Source organism: Chrysemys picta, chromosome 10 (assembly GCF_011386835.1).
Source record: "Chrysemys picta bellii isolate R12L10 chromosome 10, ASM1138683v2, whole genome shotgun sequence".
Lineage (NCBI taxonomy): Eukaryota > Metazoa > Chordata > Testudines > Emydidae > Chrysemys > Chrysemys picta.
In genome coordinates, this window is record NC_088800.1 from 6,502,703 (window position 1) to 6,521,634 (window position 18,932).

Genomic DNA, 18,932 nt, shown 5'->3' on the forward strand with positions numbered 1-18,932 from the left:
GCAGGCTATAAGCAAGGGCTCATGAAAAATGAGCGTGGGCGTGTCTGGAAGTGGGTAGGCAAAATCGACATACAGAGATGAACGCAGAGCCAACAGGCAGCAGCCGGTAAAAGTGGTGCTGTAGTTAACTCAAAATAGGGCAGGTAAACCCCACCCCACCGCAGTAGATCTCAGTCACAAGCTCTATCTGCTAGACTGCACCCCCTTGCTATGTAGATGAACATCAGTTCTGTTATTCTGTGGTCATCTGGTTGGCCCATTCAGTGACAGAATCATCACCGCTCCTCTCTGGAACTTCAGGGGCATGTCCCCTCACTGGGACAGACCCTGCATGTCCTACAGAGGTGGAGAGAAGGAAGCCCCTTAGCAAAGCAAGGAAACACCGAGGAGTTGCTGAAATGTGGGTTTCTTTCCTCTTGTTTTTCTAGTTCCGTTTGCCCCGACAGAATTAAAAGTCCGAGCGAAAATGGAATCCCTCCTGGTCACGTGGCAGCCCCCAGCCAACCATGCCCAGATTTCAGGCTACAAGCTATACTACCGGGAAGTGGGCACGGAAGAGTCAAGTGACGAAAACCCCTCGGATGGCACGGAAGAGGAGAGCTGGGATGTGGGGCCCATAAAGCTAAAGAAGAAAGTGAAGCAGTATGAATTAACTCGACTAGGTTAGCTGGTAAAGTCTACTTCTTACCAACATGCACTGGCACTGCGGTTCCACCTTGCGGTGCAAGGCGGTCGTGATGAAGAACTTCTAAGAAGGGGCAAAGTTCTTTGGCTGCAAGCCCTTCAGATGTACCATTGCATCTTACAAAGTCTTTTACTACTGCTTTTTCTACTACTACAGAGTCTGAATGTACCTGAGTTCTAAAGCTCCTCCCACGGTTAAATCTTTAGCCAACTGTTGCAGGGATGAGTGTATTAAGAGCTTAGGGGGCAGAAATTAATCTCTGTCTCTTTCAGGTACTTGTAAGACCACCTGTCAGTGCAGGATCCAAGTGCTAAATCATTTTCATAATATTAAATATTAAAATGCAGAAACTCCTGAAAGCTAATGTAGTGGCAGATGATTCTCTAATCAGTGATTAAATTATATCTGGTGAAGCACAAATTGAAATGGTTGGTGTATCCTACGTTCGTATCTCAAAACTCAGCTCAGAACAATCATCTGTTCCCACCTACATATTTCTAAGAACCTCTCATAGAATCATAGAAGATTAGGATTGGAAGAGACCGCAGGAGGTCATCTAGTCCAATCCCCTGCTCAAAGCAGGACCAACCCCAACTAAATCATCCCAGCCAGGGCTTTGTCAAGCCTGACCTTAAAAACCTCTAATGAAGGAGATTCTACTACCTCCATAGGTAACCCATTCCAGTGCTTCACCACCCTCCTAGTGAAATAGTTTTTCCTAATACCCAACCTAGACCTCCTCCACTGCAACTTGAGATCATTGCTTTTTGCTCTGTCATCTGCCACCACTGAGAACAGCCGAGCTCCATCCTCTTTGGAACCCACTGCTGCTATCAAATCCCCTGTCACTCTTCTCTTCTGCAGACTAAATAACCCCAATTCCTTCAGCCTCTCCTTATAAGTCATGTGCCCCAGCCCCCTAACCATTTTCGTTGCCCTCCTCTGGACTCTCTCCAATTTGTCCACATCCTTTCTGTAGTGGGGGGCCCAAAACTGAATGCAGTACTCCAGAGATGCAGTGCCTCACCAGTGCTGAATAGAGGGGAATAATCACGTCCCTCGATCTGCTGGCAATGCTCCTACTAATGCAGCCCAATATGCCACTAGCCTTCTTGGCAACAAGGGCACACTGTTAACTCATATCCAGCTTCTCGTCCACTGTAATCCCCAGGTCCTTTTCTGCAGAACTGCCGCTTAGCCAGTCGGTCCCCAGCCTGTAGCAGTGCATGGGATTCTTCTGTCCTAAGTGCAGGACTCTGCATTTATCCTTGTTGAACCTCATTCGATTTCTTTTGGCCCAATCCTCCAGTTTGTCTAGGTCACTCTGGACCCTATCCCTACCCTCCAACATATCTACCTCTCCCCTTAGCTTAGTGTCATCTGCAAACTTGCTGAGGGTGCAATCCATCCCATCATCCAGATCATTAATGAAGATGTTGAACAGAACCAGCCCCAGGACCGACCCTGGGGCACTCTGCTTGATACCGGCTGCCACCTAGACATCGAGCCGTTGATCACTACCTGCTGAGCCCGATGATCTAGCCAGCTTTCTATCCACCTTATAGTCCATTCATCCAATCCATACTTTTTTAACTTGCTGGCAAGAATACTTCAGGAGACTGTATCAAAAGCTTTGCTAAAGTCAAGGTATATCACGTCCACTGCTTTCCCCGTATCCACAGAGCCAGTTATCTCATCATAGAAGGCCATCAGGTTGGTCAGGCATGACTTGCCCTTGGTGAATCCATGTGGACTGTTCCTGATCACCTTCCTCTCCTCCAAGTGTTTCAAAATGGATTCATTGAGGACCTGCTCCATGATTTTTCCAGGGACTCAAGTCAGGCTGACCAGTGTGTAGTTCCCCGGATTCTCCTTCTTCCCTTTTTTAAAGATGGGCACTATATTTGCCTTTTTTCCAATCGTCTGGGACCTCCCTGATCGCCACGAGTTTTCAAAGATAATGGCCAATGGCTCTGCAATCACATCAGCCAGCTCCCTCCAATTGTGCTTTGGCCTTCCCAATTACACCCCTGCATGCTCGAGCAATATTTTTATATTCCTCCCTAGTCATCTGTCCAAGTTTCCACTTCTTGTAAGCTTCCTTTTTGTGTTTAATCTCACCGAAGATTTCTCTGTTAAGCCAAGCTGGTCGCCTGCCATATTTGCTATTCTTTCTGCACATTGGGATGGTTTGTTCCTGCGCCCTCAATAAGCCTTCTTTAAAATACAGCCAGCTGTCCTGGACTCCTTTCCCCGTCAATTAGCCTCCCAGGGGATCCTGCCCATCAGTTCCCTGAGGGAGTCAAAGTCTGCTTTTCTGAAGTCCAGGGACCATATTCTGCTGCTCTCCTTTCTTCCTTTTGTCAGGATCCTGAACTCAACCATCTCATGGTCACTGCTGCCCAGGTTGCCACCTACTTCTACTTCCCCTACCAATTCTTCCCTGTTTGTGAGCAGCAGGTCAAGAGGAGCACGGCCCCTAGTTGGTTCCTCCAGCACTTGCACCACGAAATTGTCCCCAACACTCTCCAAAAACTTCCTAGATTGTCTGTGCACTGCTGTATTGCTCTCCCAGCAAATGTCAGGGGATTGAATTCCCCCATGAGAACCAGGGCCTGTGATCTGGAAGCTTCTGTTAGTTGTCCGAAGAAAGCCTCGTCTACCTCCTCCTCCTGGTCTGGTGGTCTATAGCAGATGCCCACTACAACAGCACCCTTGTTGCTCTTGCCTCTAAACTTAACCCAAAGACTCTCAACAGGCTTTTCTCCAGTTTCATACTGGAGCTCTGAGCAATCATACTGCTCTCTACAGTGTATGTAAGATGCATCTCTAATGCAGCCAAGCGTGTTTGTTACTTAAGGTTAAAAAGCACCTGAGATGTCTGCTCCAGATTAAAATACAACCATGAGTTAATCCTCACCACACCTCTCTGAGGTCGGTATTATTTCCCCCATTTTACAGAGGAGGAAAATTGAGGCCAAAAGGTTCAGAGCTGGTGGTCAGAGAATAAGTCTGAATCCCAGCAATCAGATCTGAAAGATAACCTTAGCCAGCAAGATGCTTGTAACCATTTACAACAATAGACTGTCTGTATAGTATAGAGTAATTAGTTAATTAACCAACTGATAAGAAATCAGACATGCCACATGTACTCTTGAAATAGGACTCTCCTACTTAGACTGTTTCCCTCCTCTGCCCCATGGCTCACCCTTGTAATTGTCGCATCCTGTAACTAGTTGGTTAATTACTAGACTCAGAGCTACAATATGTGGGGCTCTATGGGACTGATCTTCAGCTAGTGTAAAATCAGCATAACTCCCTGGAAGTCAATGCAGTTGTGCTGATTTTCCCCAGCTGAGGATCGGGCCCCATATAATGCAGCATTTTGCTTTGTTGACAAAGGCCAGCTGTTGAAACAGCAGTCTGAGTGTGCGTGCCAGCTTGATTTACACACCTAACATATATTATGGATGGTTTAACAGTCAGTATATAGGACCTGGGAGGCTAACTTGTGTCACCACTAAATAAACTTCCCCCTCTAGAATTGCGTTACAGCTATGTCTACTCATAGCCTGGAGAGGGTGTTAACAGTTACAAGTCACCTGAAGAATTTAGATCTGTAATTACTGCACTGAGGAAACCACATCTGTACATCATGTCCTGTCCTTACCACTGACAAACCAGCGAGGAGAGTGGCTCAGGAATGATCTGAATTGGTTCCAAATGCTCTGGCACATCAGTGCTCAGAACATCACTTGTTCATCCGTAATTACTTCCTTAAATCTGGGCATCACTCATCTCTTGATGGTTTCCTTATGCTGGGGCTGGTGTGGATTAACTATCGTAACTTCATGAAGAGGCTGAAATGTCTTCCAGTTGGGGGCGTCCTCTTTGGCTTTTCTGTGGAATGACGTGCTCCTGGGGGCTTGGAAAAGGGAAGGGGTAGAAGCGCCTAGGATTCGCTGAGAATGCAAAGGTGGCGGGGAAGGCAGGGGAATGTGAACCCCCATCAAGAGTCGAAGTATGAGCGTGCTAATTTAAGGCTAGACTGTGCAACCCTTGCACTGGTGAGTGCCCGCGCACACGAGCAGGTGTTGATTTCGTTGAGGTTACGTGTGCGAGTCAGGATTGCACAATCTGGCACTTGGCGAGACTATTGCAATTCAGTTGAGACGAGGGGTTGGATAAGGAACTGCAAAGTATTAAAAAGGGAACAGAGTCAGGAAAATCATGGTGCAGGAAATAGGAGAAATGGGACATTGTAATCAACACAAGTCTGTCATTCCGGGCTTAACCCTGATACGTGCCGAGCTCCAAGAACTCTCATTGATTTCAGTGGACATTCTAGGTCTGACTCTAGCAATTAATCACTAGTAACAGAATGCAACAACCCGGGCGGGGATCTAGAAGAAAAAGAAACACTGAGGTTCTAATTCCGCCATCCATGTTAATGGCTAGTAAGTAGTACCTTACTTTGGGAGCGGTACCAGGTACTTCTTAGCCTGAGAAAGGTGGGAGAGTCAACGCTTAACGAGCCTTTAAAAAAATGAATGCAAAAATATATATTAGTCTATTGGAAATATGACAGCATCCAGATGCCATATTTGAAGCGATGCAGAGTAGATTCTTCTGGATCAATTTAATATAGGCATTCACATAGATGAGGGGATGCGACGAAATCTATCTGATTTCACCCTGCCTGCTAGCTTCAATAGCAAAGCTTGATAAGTATCCTGTAAGCTTTCAGATACTGAACTTCTGGGGCTCAATTATAAGAAACAGGAGCCTTCGAAATCCAACGTGGCCTGATTTTCAGGTGGTGCCGTGGAAATGATCCGGATTCGTGTGCCGGGGGTTGCAGATACACATCCCAGCTTCTAGTTTGCATAAGTGGCAAAAATGGATGCTAAGAATCTCCAGAGTTATAACTGTTGCCCCTTGCGGAAAGTTTGCAGTATCAAACCTCGTGTTTCACAATCTCTATTAGAGATCAGAATGAGAAGCAGAGTATCACGTCCGCTTGCTGTATGGTTTCCTGTACCTTCCTCTGAAGCATCTGGCGCTGGCCACGGTCACAGACTGGGCTAGATGGACCTCAGGTCTGATCCAGTCTGGCAATTCCTATATAAGTACTGAGCACCCGGCTGCAACTTCTGGTGTCAATGGGATCTGCTGGATACTGGCACTCCTGGAAATCTGGCCACTCAGTTAAGTGCCTAAATGGGGATTTAGGAGCCTGACTTTAGGCTCCCATTGTTGGAAAATTTTGGCCACGATGTTTAAAAGGAAAAAGTTGTTACTGTGTTAACAGTGTTTGCGGGCACAGTGAGACTTGGCCTTTCCTTCCTGTCTTCGTGCTGTTTCTTCCAAGGCAGGTTGTCCACTACCACGCATTTTGCAACATCTTCCTTATTGCCCTGACTCTCCTCTCCCCAAACCAGACTCATTTCCCAAGGTTCCTCTCGGAAGCTTTTGTGAAGCTGAGAAAGTAACACACAGAGCGAAACTCTGAGCAGGCGTACGGGGAGCAGGGCCACTGATCAGTTCCGTGCCCCTGAGCCTGAGAACTCAGCGACTCTGTAGTCCAACAATGATAGCCCCCGCCTCAGTGAATTTCAGAGGAGGCATGAATGCAGGTCAGCCGGTCTGTTTTCATCATCGCGCAACACCCAGGCGGCTTTTGAGGGAGACAAAACCGTGTTTGCTTTGGGGAGCTTTTCAGCGAGGAAAATGTGGCCGAACTGTTTTTAGATTCCGAACGTGAACACCTATTGTGAAGCAGGGGCAGCCTTCCGCGCACCCTTTGGGTAATTGGCACCAATAGGCCCTGGGAGCATAATTGGAGCAGTAATAATAAAATTGGCATCAGTGAGACGGGCTTTGTGCTGCTTACATTGGCACGGCAAGGGAGCCGGTGAGCCATCGGGGCAGGGGATGAATAGGCACGTCCCTAATTAACAAACTTCATCAGCTAAATGCAGCCAAGGGAACCAAAGAGACTGTGGGCTGCTTTCAGCGCCTTTCTGAACAAGGGACTAGATGTCCAGAGAGAATTGCCAGTTTCCCTCTATTTAAAAACTTTGAATCTTTTACGTAGTTTCCTTGAATAAACATCCCTGCTAAAATGTCCCCCAACATGGCAGGAGAGGCTTCTAGTTTGTGAAAGACGAGAAGAAAGAGGCAGGCAAGCTTTGCAACGACCTTTTGGACGGTGTGAGCTAAGTTTGGTGTCCGTTGTAGGAACCAACGAAAGCGCAGCTAATGCTGCTGGGAGATATTCTGGGCCTTTTCCCGCAACCCCGTTTGGGGTCAGTGGAAGAATTGCCCTTGAAACGGGGATCTCTGTTTCCTTTCTGAAGGCGCCTGACTTTATTATTAAAGCAGCTGTGTCTGAGAAAGGCGGTAGGCTCCGTTTGTTGTGGGGCGCACCAGAGTTTTTCTGACTGTAAGAATCTCTCTTGGTAGATGAGACAGATTGGGGCGGATCCTATGCTTCTGTGTGCACCAAAAACTCTTGTCGACTTTAATAGACATTTTCAGGGTGCAAGGAATTGCAGGATCCAGCGCCGTGTCTTTAAAAATCCCCCCCGGTGGCTGTACAACGTATCCTTCTGAATACATGAACCGGGCTTTCCCTGAGCAGAGGTTACTGGCACAGTCCCACCAGGAATCGCTTTGAGAGACGTTCTCCCACCAGGCTCAGGGGCCGCTGAAGGGCCCCCTGCATAATTAGAGGGTGATTGGAAAATGAAGCTCGCAGCGTTTTGTAGATTTGCAAGGGTGTTGCTGAGTTACAAGGATAAATTCAATGTGAAGCTTTTGTTTACTTTGGAGGGTCAACTTTAGTACACATACGTGTGTGTGTGTGTGTGTGTGTGTGTGTGTGTGAGAGAGAGAGAAATAAACACACTTGTCTTCTGTGGTAGGTTGGTCTTTAATGGGAGCAAAAGGGTGTAAGCTCTGAGATATTTCGTAGAGCACTTGTTAGTGCAGTATCTAAGCAATTAATAGGATCAGGCCCTAAATTACTGGGTAAAGCAACTGGAGCAAAGAGTAGTAATGTGTCACCTCGCTTTGGAGAGGCCATTGGGTTACCACCCCATCAGAGTTTTCCCAGATAATCCTACTCCAATGCTTGCAGGACATTCATAGCTCCTCAAACAACTTCCGGGACCTTTTAAACACAGTCATCTTGCGCTGTGGGACCATGTCGTGATGAAGCTTTAATGCAGCATGATGCTATCTTCCATGGTAGAGGCGAGCACACAGGATTGGGGATCAGGAAATCGTGAGTTCTTATTATATCGGCTCTGTCACTGACTCAATCTGTGACCCTGAGCAAGTCACCTTGCTTCCCTTGGCCTTGGTTTCCCCAGTGATAAAATGGGGATGATAACACTTTGTAGGGTGGTGGTGGCTTGATGAATTAGCTAATATCTGAACATGGAATCCGAATGGTTGTAAGCCAGTGCTGCTCTGTTGAGATTGGGCGAAGATGAACTTCTGCTGAATGATTTTTGCAACCAAAAACATTCATTTTTCCAGCCCCGGGGAGACTCTATGAGGTGAAGCTGGTGGCATTCAATAAGCACGAGGATGGCTACGCGGCTGTATGGAAGGGCAAAACGGAAAAGGCACCCGTGACCGCAGTAGGTAAGAAATACTTCATAGGGCAGTTCCTAGCTATTTCACCCGCGACCTTCTGCCTGCATGTTCTTCTCTCTTCTGCTCTGCCCATGGTTCTAAGAGAGTGAACGGGATAAAGATATGGAGGTAGACGTTTAGGAACCAAAGACAGGAGTTGTGATCTAGCACTGGTGTCCAACATAATCATTCCCAGTTGAGAATGAGCAGGGCCATCCGAATTTTTAGAGCCACCAAAAAGTGTTCCTTGGGAGCTGGCTGGAGTGCTCAACGCATTACGGGATCAACCTTAATTGTTCATAGTAAAGCATCTTGAAGGGGGTGGAAATGTCCTCACTCTCTATTACTACGATTGGGTGCCACTGAACTCAGATGGCCTTTACCCCACCCTCCCCACCACCCTCCACCCCCTTTCTGAGTAGGGTGACCAAGACAGCAAGTGTGAAAAATCAGAACGGGGTGGAGGGCAATAGGACCCTATATAAGAAAAAGACCCAAAAATCGGGACATCTGGTCACCCTATTTCTGAGAAACATTGGGGGAGCTGTATTGGAGATGCAAGATACACCTCTACTCTGATATAACGCGACCCGGGGCACTAGGGTAATACAGATAAATAATACAGACATATGTATCAGTTTCATTATTCGTTTCCCTTCGTGGTGAAATTAGGCTATGATTGTGATTCTCAAAGCGTATTCTATCTGTTCGTGATTAAGGCGAAGATTTTGTCACAGATATTTTTAGTAAAAGTCACGGGCAGGTCATGGGTAATAAAGAAAAATTCATGGAAGCCATGACCTAACCTTGACTTTTACTAAAAATCCCTGTGACAAAATGGGGATCTGTGGGTGCCCACAGCGGGGCAGCTGTCCAGGGGCTAGGAGTTCCAGGGGCCCCCACTGCAGGTTGGGTGTCAGAGCTCAAAGTCATGGCTGGGAGATGCCAGGGCCCCCATCACCTGCAGCAGCTGGGGGCTGCGGGATACCCCTGCCGTCCGCAGCTCCAGGGGTCCCACACCAGCTGCAGTGGCCGAGAGCTTGGGGGTTCCCCTACCGCCCACACCCACAATGGCTGGGAGTTCAGGGGTTCCCCTGCTGCCCCCGAGGGCCGGGAGCTCCGGGGGCCGCCAGAGGCGGCAGGGGTACACTGCAGCTCCCCACTGCCGCAGGCTGAAATCACGGAGGTCGCTGGAAGTCACGGATTCTGTGACTTCTGTGACCTCCATGACTAAATCGTGGTACTTATGTTGCCCAGTACCATTGTATCTGAGCACCTGGCAATCTTTAATTGATTTATCCTCGCACACCCTGGGAGGCAGGGCAGTTATCCCCATTGCACAGATGGGGAACTGAGGCAGAGAGTAACCAAGTGACTTGCCCAAGGTCAAATAGGAAGCCTGTGTCAGAATAGAGAATTGAGCCCAGGCTAGTGCTCTAACCACTGGGCCCATCCTCCTCTCGATTCACCAGCAGTGACTGCTCTTCTCTCTCCCATGCCACTTACATGTGTGTATTTCTTTCTTCTTCCTTCATGTACCATAGACCCTCCAGTTCAGAAGGGCCCCCCACTGCCCCCAGCCCAGGTCTATGCAGAGTCCAACAGTTCGACCTCGATTTGGCTGAGGTGGAAGAAACCAGACTTCACGACGGTCAAGATCGTCAATTACACCGTGCGGTTCAGCCCTTGGGGACTGAAAAACGCCTCTCTTGTCACTTACTACACCAGGTAAGAGTGTCGCGCAACAGGCCGAGCGACCCAACGGCTTCCTTGGTGGAAAGAAAACAAGCATGCAGGAGAAATACGTGGGAAACCTTGCGGCTGGGTGGTTTAGTAGACCCTGCGCCTTTCTATGGCCAGGGCACATGTGACTCTGACTTGTATCCATTTGCTCAATTCTAAATCAGGGCCGGGCAAAAAGTGGCTCCTGGAGAACGGGCCGTATCTGAAACACAGAGATGGGGCTTAGGAGAAAGCAGGCATTTTTCCATCTTGATTTGTAGGGGTCAGGCTGCACTGCATGCTGGGATCTGTAGTTCCCATGTCTTTATATTAAGGATAAAGCCAGTTGCAGTATTGTCAGCCCCAAATATTCAAAGATCATGACTCATCAGGCTCCCCAAAATTGGGTTTTGGTTTAAAAATCATGACATTTAAAAATATATATATAATAACTTTGGGGTGGCTCATATATTTGTTTTCTGGGTTATGCGGCTTTAGCAGCATCACGTTTTCAAGCTTTTCTCTGCAAGAAAATCATAAATAAATGAACAGCCATGAAGGCTAGAGACATACGTGATTCTCACGTAATCCCATGACTCCTGGAACTTGGACTTTAAGAAACATGAAAGATAGTGAGACTTGTGATAGACTCGTGAGAGGTGGGAGCACTGCCGCTTTGATCCACTCCATTGCACCCACATCTTTTCTGGCCCACGGACTCCTGGTAAGGCGATGGGACCCCGGCCTGCGTTAATCTGCCCTGTGTGTCTGCGTTCCTTGGCAGTTCTGATGAAGGTATTCTCATCAGCGGATTGAAACCTTACACCAAATATGAGTTTGCAGTCCAGTCTAATGGAGTTGGGATTGACGGACCGTTCGGCAGCGTGGTGGAGAGGTTCACCCTTCCTGACCGTAAGTACCGCAACGCGGTGAAAATAAATCCCAAACTCACGGTGCTCTCCCTGATTGGAGGAAGGCCAGTCTCACCTCCTGTGCCTTGCCCACTAGTGGATGTAAATCTCTGAAGACCATTTTCGGCTGCCAGTTCTGTCGTTCCCTCTGCGCACTCACTCAGCAGATGTAACGTATTTGTACGATGAAATGCTTGGGCATCCGGCTCGCTGTCACTTGTCGGCCCTCAGTTCTCTTCTGCATCAGTGGAGGCTGAGAGCCATTTGAAAGCCGCAGAGCCATCCCAAAGCCCGCTGACGAGATGCTGCCACTGGAGTTGGCTTTGTAAGCACAGAGGAATGGAAGCAGAACTCGAGAAGAGCAATTGATACGAATCAGGGCAAATATGTTTATTGCAGATTTGAGTTTTCTTTTGTTTGGGGGAGGGAGGTGGATTTTCTCTGAGAAATCCTGCTGTCTAGTGAGGAATTGAGCTGCCCTGGGGGTTGCTTTGAGCGATGGGTCCTGGCTAATGCTGACAGATGTGGTCAAAATGGGTCGCTGAGCCCAGCATGGTGGTGTAGAGACAGTGGCAAGAGTTGGCAGAGGCTGAGAGCACTGCTAGCTCCGGTAAGTCAGGGGATAACCTCTCTTGTCCAATAGTAACCTCCAGTGGCTGTTTTGGGAGTGGAGTTAACCGACTTTGGAGGGTGGGTCCCATCTAGCTGTGGTGATAAGAGAGCTTTGCGGGCGGGGGAATTAAAAACCAGAAGGGGGCAGGGAGCTCAGAGGATCCCTTGCCCAAGGATAAGAAAAGCTTTGGTGTATTTTAATGCTGTATTTCTGACTGAGCTGGGCAGCTACACCCGTGTTTTCCTGCTACTCCTTAGCTCGCTGGCCAAGACAGACAAACTCCCCATTGTTTGTGCTGCAGAGAGCACACCCTTCCATTCAGCTCCAAAGTCAACAATGAGCAGCCCTGTTTGTGCACCATTTGCATCCACCAAAGTAGGCTCGTGTCTGCCTGGTGCGTGCAGATCACTCCGGTGCGCATCCAGCCACCCAACTCCCATCTGCAAATGCAGCTTTGGCACGTGCCCGCTTTGGGGGGCACCAAATTGGAGGCGTGGCCCAAAGAGCTGAGCTTTCGCCATTTCCCCTTTGGTTCCTGTTGCGCGTTTGGGGCAGTCGTCATATCCTTTGTCTCTTCAGGGCCGTCGACGCCACCATCCGACCTCAGGCTGCATCCAATCAACCCATACGCCGTGCAGGTGCATTGGTGTCCTCCAGTCGAACCCAACGGCATCATCGTGGAGTATGTCATCCTGTATAATGCAAACAACACGCAGCCAGACGACATGTGGACTCTGCTGAGGAAAGAAGGTGAGCACCAGGAGTAGCTCAGGAGTGTGTCCATTGGGCCAGGTCCAGAGTGGAGGTGCGTTGACTTCAATCCTAGTTGGGCACTAATAAATGTCAGTTCAGAATCCCCCCATTTGCCTTGCCCTCTCTGCTTTCTGACGGGAGTCCTGCGTCTCTGCTGTCCAGCCTCTAAACACGGATAACAGAGAAGTCTAATGAGCTGGGGGACAGAGAACGTTGAGGAAAGGCTGCGCTAGCCTGCAATACAATTAGAAATAGCGGCAGCAGAGGAGACCCACAGCTGAGAGCAGAGCATGCGCACTGAGAAGAGACATGTGGGAGAGGTGGTGTGTTTGGAAGCAGGTGGGTTCTCTTGCCTCTTTAGCAAGGCTCTTGGGTGCCCTTCGTGTCCTGGCTGCAGAGAGACAAGACGCTCTCGCTAGGCAGTGAAAGAACTTTGTGTTGACGGAGCATCAAGGCTGTGGCTCAGAGATAAGAAAGGAGGAAAGCGGGTGGGTCGGGGGTTGAAAGAAAATGCTCCATGTTTGTAGCTGCTCAGAATCTAGCCCTGTGAGCTAGAGGCTGTGAGCACATCGGCCACCTGAGATCATCCCGGAGGCCCTCTGCAAAACCAGGTCGCTCCTGTGTGTGGCGGTTTTCATCTGATAGAGAACGGTGTCCGGGTGAAGCTGCTGGCTGGGGAGGTGAAGCCCATGCCAGCGAGCGGAAATGCTGCGTGTAAGGTGCAGCGAGACGTTAAGAGCTCAGCTGGTCGTTTCTTGCAGTTTATTCACCCATTGTCCTGAAGGAGAACTGAGCTTTTGAATGAGAAGACGGAAAGATACAAAATCAACAGGCAGGGCCGGCTCCAGGCACCAGCCCACCAAGCTTGTGCTTGGGTGGCACCTGGAGGAGGGCAGCGCGGCGCGGTGCTCCAGCTCCGGCCGCTGGGGAGAGCGGAGCCGCAGCGGGCTCGCCGCCCTCCCCCGGCGCTCTGGCCGCCAGGGAGAGCGGGGCCACGACTGGGCTCGCCACCCTCCCCACGGCGCTCCGGCCGCCGGGGAGAGCGGAGCTGCAGCGGGCTCGCCGCCGGGAGAGTGGAGCCCCGGCTGGGCTCTCCGCCCTCCTCCCGGCGCTCTGGCCGCTGGGGAGAGTGGAGCCCTGGCCGGGCTCTCCGCCCTCCTCCCTGGGCTCCGGCCACCAGCGGAGCTGCAGCGGGCTCGCCACCCTCCCCCCGGCGCTCCGGCCGGTCAAGGAGAGTGGCCCGCGGCTGGGCTCGGCGCCCTCCCCTGCCGCGCTCCGGGTGGGTGGGGTGGGGCGACTGGAGGCTTTTTTGCCTGGGGCGGCAAAAAAGCTAGAGCCGGCCCTGTCAACAGGGCACACATTAAATGGGTTAAAACCTGCCTGACCGCTAGGTCTCAAAATGTAACTGCAAATGGGGAATCAGCTTCCAGCGGGTGTATTTCTAGTGGACTTCCACAGCGATCAGTTCTTGGCCCTATGCTACTTAACATTTTTATCAATGACCTGGAAGAAAAGATAAACTCACTACTGACAAGGTGTAGAGATGACAAACAGCTTGGGGGAGGGGTAAATAAGGAAGAGTGATCTGGATTGCTCGGTGAGCTGGGCGCAAGCAAACGATATGCCTTTCAGTACGGCCAAACACAGAATTAGATACCTAGGCCCATAGAATGTAGCCTGCTTCCAGGATGGGGGGACTCAAGCCTGGGAAGCAGTGACTCTGGAAAGGACTTGGGTAATCAGCGGAACACAGTGGCCAAAAGGGCTAATGCGATCCTTGATGCACAAAGAGGGAAATCTCAGCAGGAATAGGGAGGTGATATGACCTCAGTAGTGGCACTGGCGCAACCATTTTGGAAATACTGCGGCCAGTTCTGCATTCTGACAAATGGGAGAGGGTCAGGGAAGAGCCACGAGACTGATTAAAGGATTAGAAAACCTGCCTTATAAGCGATTGACATGTGGAGCTCAATCTATTTAGCTTGACAAAGAGAAGGTTGAGGGGTGACTTGACCCCGGCTGGTGAGTACCTACCTGGGGAACAGAAATGTGATGAAAGAACAATATCCAATGGCTGGAAGTTGAAGCAAAACAAATTCAGACGGGAAAGAAGGTGCACATTTTTCATCGTGATGGTAATTAACTTACCGAGGGATGTGGTGCATTCTCAATCGCTGGCCACTTGTAAAACTAGATCGGGAATGTAGGACTGGGGCAGGGGGTTGTGGTGCACGAGGGGGTGCGGAGTGCAGGAGGGGGCTAGGCAGGGGGTTGGAGTGCAGGAGGGGTGCAGCAGGGGGCTCAAGGCAGGGGGTTGGGGTGCAAGGGGGGCTCAAGGCAGGGGGTTGGGGTGCAAGGGGGGTGCGGAGTGCGGGAAGGGGCTCGGCAGGGGGTTGGAGTGCAGGAGGGGTGCAGGAGGTTAGGGGGCTCAGGGCAGGAGGTTGGGGTGCTGCTTGCAGGAGGAGTTCAGGGTGCGGGCTCTGGCCCGGCTGCTCCAGGATGGCCCTGCTTGTCCTGGCCCTGCACCACTCCTGAAAGTGGCCGGCATGTCCGGCAGTGGCTCCTGGGGGTGGGGTGGGGCAGGCGGCTCTGCCGTGTGCTGCCCTCACCTGTGGGTACCACCCCCAAAGCTTCCATTGGCCGCGGTTCCCTATTCTCGGCCAATGGGAGCTGCGGGGAGCGGCGCCTGCAGGTGAGGGCAGCGCATGGAGCCCTCTGTCCCTTCCTCCCCCAGAGGCCGCAGGGACATGGTGCCGGCCGCTTCTGGGAGTGGCGCGGGGCCAGGGCAGGCAGGGAGCCTGCCTTAGCCCCACTGTGCCACAGGGCTGGCAATCCTGCAGGCTGGATTGAAAGCCGTGATGGGCCGGATCTGGCCCGCGGGCCGTAATTTGCCTTCCTCTGGACTAGATGAACACAATGGTCTTTTGGCCTTGGAATCTATGAAAACGGAAAGGGTCAGAAATCTCTGGGATGGATGGAGCTGAATTGTGGAGGCTGGTGGTTGACGATTTCGAAATGGATGTTAATTAGGAATTAACGTTAGCACGTAGCGGATTGGGACCGGATCCTGCTAACAGTTCAGCATGTAGAGAACTCGACTCATGAGGGTCCTCCCACTGGCTCCAATGGGATTGCTCCTTGGGCTCCATCCATGGTAGCACAGAGGGGGAGGTCTAGGGGTATGGCCAAGGAATGACATAAATGTCAAGATTTTCAGGCCTGAAGGGACCAGCGGATCGACCTCCTGCATATTACAGGCCAGAGAATTCCATACTGCGTCCAGCCCAGAACTTAGGAGCACGAGGCAGTGCAGCTGCAGGAGAGGCTTCAGTGAGATTACTCACATGAGTAAAGTTTCACACATGCCAGGGTCAGGCTGCTAGCGAGCATATTATGTTAGCTAATCCATAACTGTCCTGAGATCTCTTTATGTTACATGGCTCTCAGACTCTGCTAGCTAAGAGAATGAAACAAAGTTCTGCAACCCTCCAGATAGCATCTAAACTAAACATTACACCTTCTCACCTGCTTTTGAACAGGAAATATTTTCAGCACCGAGGTGCGTGGCTTGGAGAGCAACACCAGGTACTACTTCAAGATGGGAGCAAAGACCATTGTAGGATCCGGGCCGTACTCGAACGTAAAGGACGTGCACACGCTTCGCGAGAAGCTGTCAGGTAGCCCGGTTTTTACTCCCCCAGGAAGCATGCCCTGGTCTCGAGGAGTCACTCCGAGCATTGAGTCACGCTCCATAACTGCCCTTAGTTAGTAGTGTCGTTTAGTTTTGTGTTTAAGCGAATGCGTGAAACTGCCTGATCCCGCCACGGGATGCACAGAACGTGAATGTGTTTAAACCAATGCAGGGGATCGAGCCAAATTCAGTGTGTGCGCAGCTCTTGCTGACGTCTGTGGCAGTTGCCGATCTGTATCTCGGGGCAAGAATTTGGCTCTCATTCCCCACCTTGCAGCGGTCGTATTAGTTCATGTAGTATTAAGGCAGCTGAATTGTAGACAGGCGCCAGGTTGCTTTTATCTGCTTCAACGGTCACTGCCAAGTACTTTTTATAATAGTGTGTTGTCTGCGTATCTCTGCGGGTGCGTGTGTTAGATACGGGCCCAACGTGGGGCCACTTCTCCCACTTCCCCTGGGCTTTAGGGAACACTAGCTCTGGACCAGTAATCGGGGCCATTTTATATCTACGCACCCGAAGTTGGTGCTTTTCTGAATGCCCCGGACGCTCTGCGTCCTCTTCCCGGTAGGGCTTGAGACGCTGACTCGACTCTGTCCTTCGCCTACTAGATGTTCTGGATGTCCACTCGGTCACCGGGATCATCGTGGGAGTCTGCTTAGGTCTCCTCTGCATACTCTTCTGTATGTGTGCCAGTTTCCGCAGCAGCAAGCAGAGGTATGCCTTGCATTATCCGGACAGCCAGGAGAACAAAGCTCTGATGGGGAGCAGCACAGAAAACCCTGTCAGAGTCTTTCCCACACTGAGCTGGGCTGTGTTGCAGAACAATGGAATTTAAGGCAGTTAAAGGTGCAGGCCCTAAGAATAACCCATGGCTTGCCATATAGAATTCCTTCTCTGTCACCTTGTTTTGAGGGGTGTGCCCGCCCAGGAGCGCTCTTTGATGAATGCAGGCTGGTTGGCTGGTTTGTATGCTGCTGGGGTAGCTTTTCTTTAATCTGCATTGTTAGAGTAATTGTTTTTGCACCAAAATAGAACGCTAATTGCCCTGTCAAAGAACATTATCTTTTCTTCATCTCGGTGTATGCACAACACGGCTCCGTTGCGTTTGGGTGCCGGGCTGATCGTTCTGAGCATGCTCTGAACAGCTTTGTGAGCTTCCAGCAGGGGAGACTGTTAGAGGATTCCCTTTCTTCCTGATGTAATGGAGTGGGTTGGCGTGATCGGGGCCAGCTCCTCATTCGGGGCATATTGGCCGAGTCCTGTTGATCTGACCTGGGTGTCAGAACCTGCCCTGTAAGTGCTTATAAAGGAAATCATTTGAAGCTCGACTTTTGACGTAAGCCGTAGTTTTAGAGAGAGGCGTTGTGAGCGGGTGGATTGAGCACAGGGCTGGGACCTAGGAGCTCCCGAAGTCTCTGCCACTAACCCACCCCCATCACGTAACCTCCCTCTGTCACCTGTAAAACGGGGATGATTAAACGCATCCGCGTCACGTGGGGTGTGATAAGCATGAGTGAGAGTAAATCCGTGCCCTTGTCTCTCGCTCCCGTTATGGGGCACTAAGCACCAGCCGCTGTGATCTGCTGGGCAGGGGGCGGGTTGTAGAATCTGCACACTGTGCTTGTTACAGAGCACGGGCTCGGGGTGTATTGGCCATATGTGGTGAGCACAGGGGCCTTAACACCGATCCCTACGCCCAGCAGAGCAGTTCCAGTCCTGTTGATAACAGCCCAAGCAGAGAGGGGCAGTTTGGTCCAGCATCTGCCGCTGTTCATGAGTTGGGAGCTGACACCCCTTGAGCTCTGATTGGCTGGACAGGGGAGCGCAGGGCTGTTTGCCCTCCGAGGTGGAAACTTTTGTTTGTTTTCCCATCCCCTGCAGGGAGGCTCTGCCAGGCCTGGATTCTCAAGCAGCCGGGAATCACAGCTCCTGTCACCGGGGCAGGCAGGGACCGCCCGGGCCCAGCGCCAAGTCTGATTCTCATGAGCTGGAGTCCCTCATGTCCCCGCTCTCTGAAGAGGTTCCCTTGCCCCTGATGGACATCACGGAGCTGACGGAAGTGCACAGCCTCATCCACACCAGCCTTCCGGATGACGGCATCCACGGGATAAGAAAGGTATTGCCGGTGTGAATGCTCACCACCCCCTTGCTCAGATAACCCTCTTAACCTGGAGCGGCACCAAGGAACCAAGCTATTGTGTGCAGAGCCTGGGTCTGATTTTCCCCTCTGGCTCTGGAAAGTGCTGGCCTGAATGGATCATTCCATGGTCGGCACCATGCTAGCAAGGGGGGTTCCTGTATCAGCTGATGCTGAGTATCCCTCACTACAGAGTATTATCAAGTGTATTTTCCTCTGATATGGTTATCCTGAGCTATTTCCCCCCAACACGCTGGTTTTCATGTCCAGCCATGGTAAGAATTCCCCAGTTCCTGCAGCGAGTCCATGTCATCACCAGTGCCAGAGGAGGATATACCCTGATGATGCTTTGGGGGTTCACCCAGACCAGTAAGGGGGGGTGTCACCACCTGCCCTGTAGCCCTGGGTGCTTTTGTGCTGTTCAGCTTTGGCTCCGAGCCCTGCCACCAGCATCCTGCTCACGGCACCATGGCCTCACCCTGGCCTCCACCAGCCTGGTTCCTCCTTCCAGGGTGACACCAACAGCCCTTTCAGTCCTGAGTCCCCCCAAACCGTCTCCCCTGCAGCAACTCTTGCCTTCCAGGCTAATAGGACCCAGCTCTCAAAGGCTTGAAGGATGCTGTACCCCATCGTCCCTCTGTGATGGTTACCCCCAAGTCTTTGAGCAGGTCCTGATATCCTCAAAGTTAATCTTTGGTTTCAAAGCCAGGGGGCTCAGCTCTCTGTGTCCTCCAGGGAGCTGACACCATGCTAATTTTTGCAGTCTCCTGGGATT

The 18,932-nt window shown here is 50.9% G+C and overlaps 1 protein-coding gene across 3 annotated transcripts in view; it reads left to right on the top strand.

Annotated features, from left to right (window-relative positions):
• Window positions 1-18,932, top strand: part of IGDCC4 (immunoglobulin superfamily DCC subclass member 4) — a 167,751-nt gene that overhangs the window by 126,810 nt on the left and 22,009 nt on the right. For all 3 annotated transcript variants that reach the window (XM_065559187.1, XM_065559186.1, XM_065559188.1), the window contains 8 exons: window positions 429-662; window positions 8,231-8,338; window positions 9,874-10,057; window positions 10,836-10,963; window positions 12,155-12,325; window positions 15,868-16,005; window positions 16,629-16,734; window positions 17,902-18,136. In XM_065559187.1, coding sequence (XP_065415259.1) covers window positions 429-662; window positions 8,231-8,338; window positions 9,874-10,057; window positions 10,836-10,963; window positions 12,155-12,325; window positions 15,868-16,005; window positions 16,629-16,734; window positions 17,902-18,136 — 1,304 coding nt within the window. The remainder of the gene's footprint in view (window positions 1-428; window positions 663-8,230; window positions 8,339-9,873; window positions 10,058-10,835; window positions 10,964-12,154; window positions 12,326-15,867; window positions 16,006-16,628; window positions 16,735-17,901; window positions 18,137-18,932) is intronic.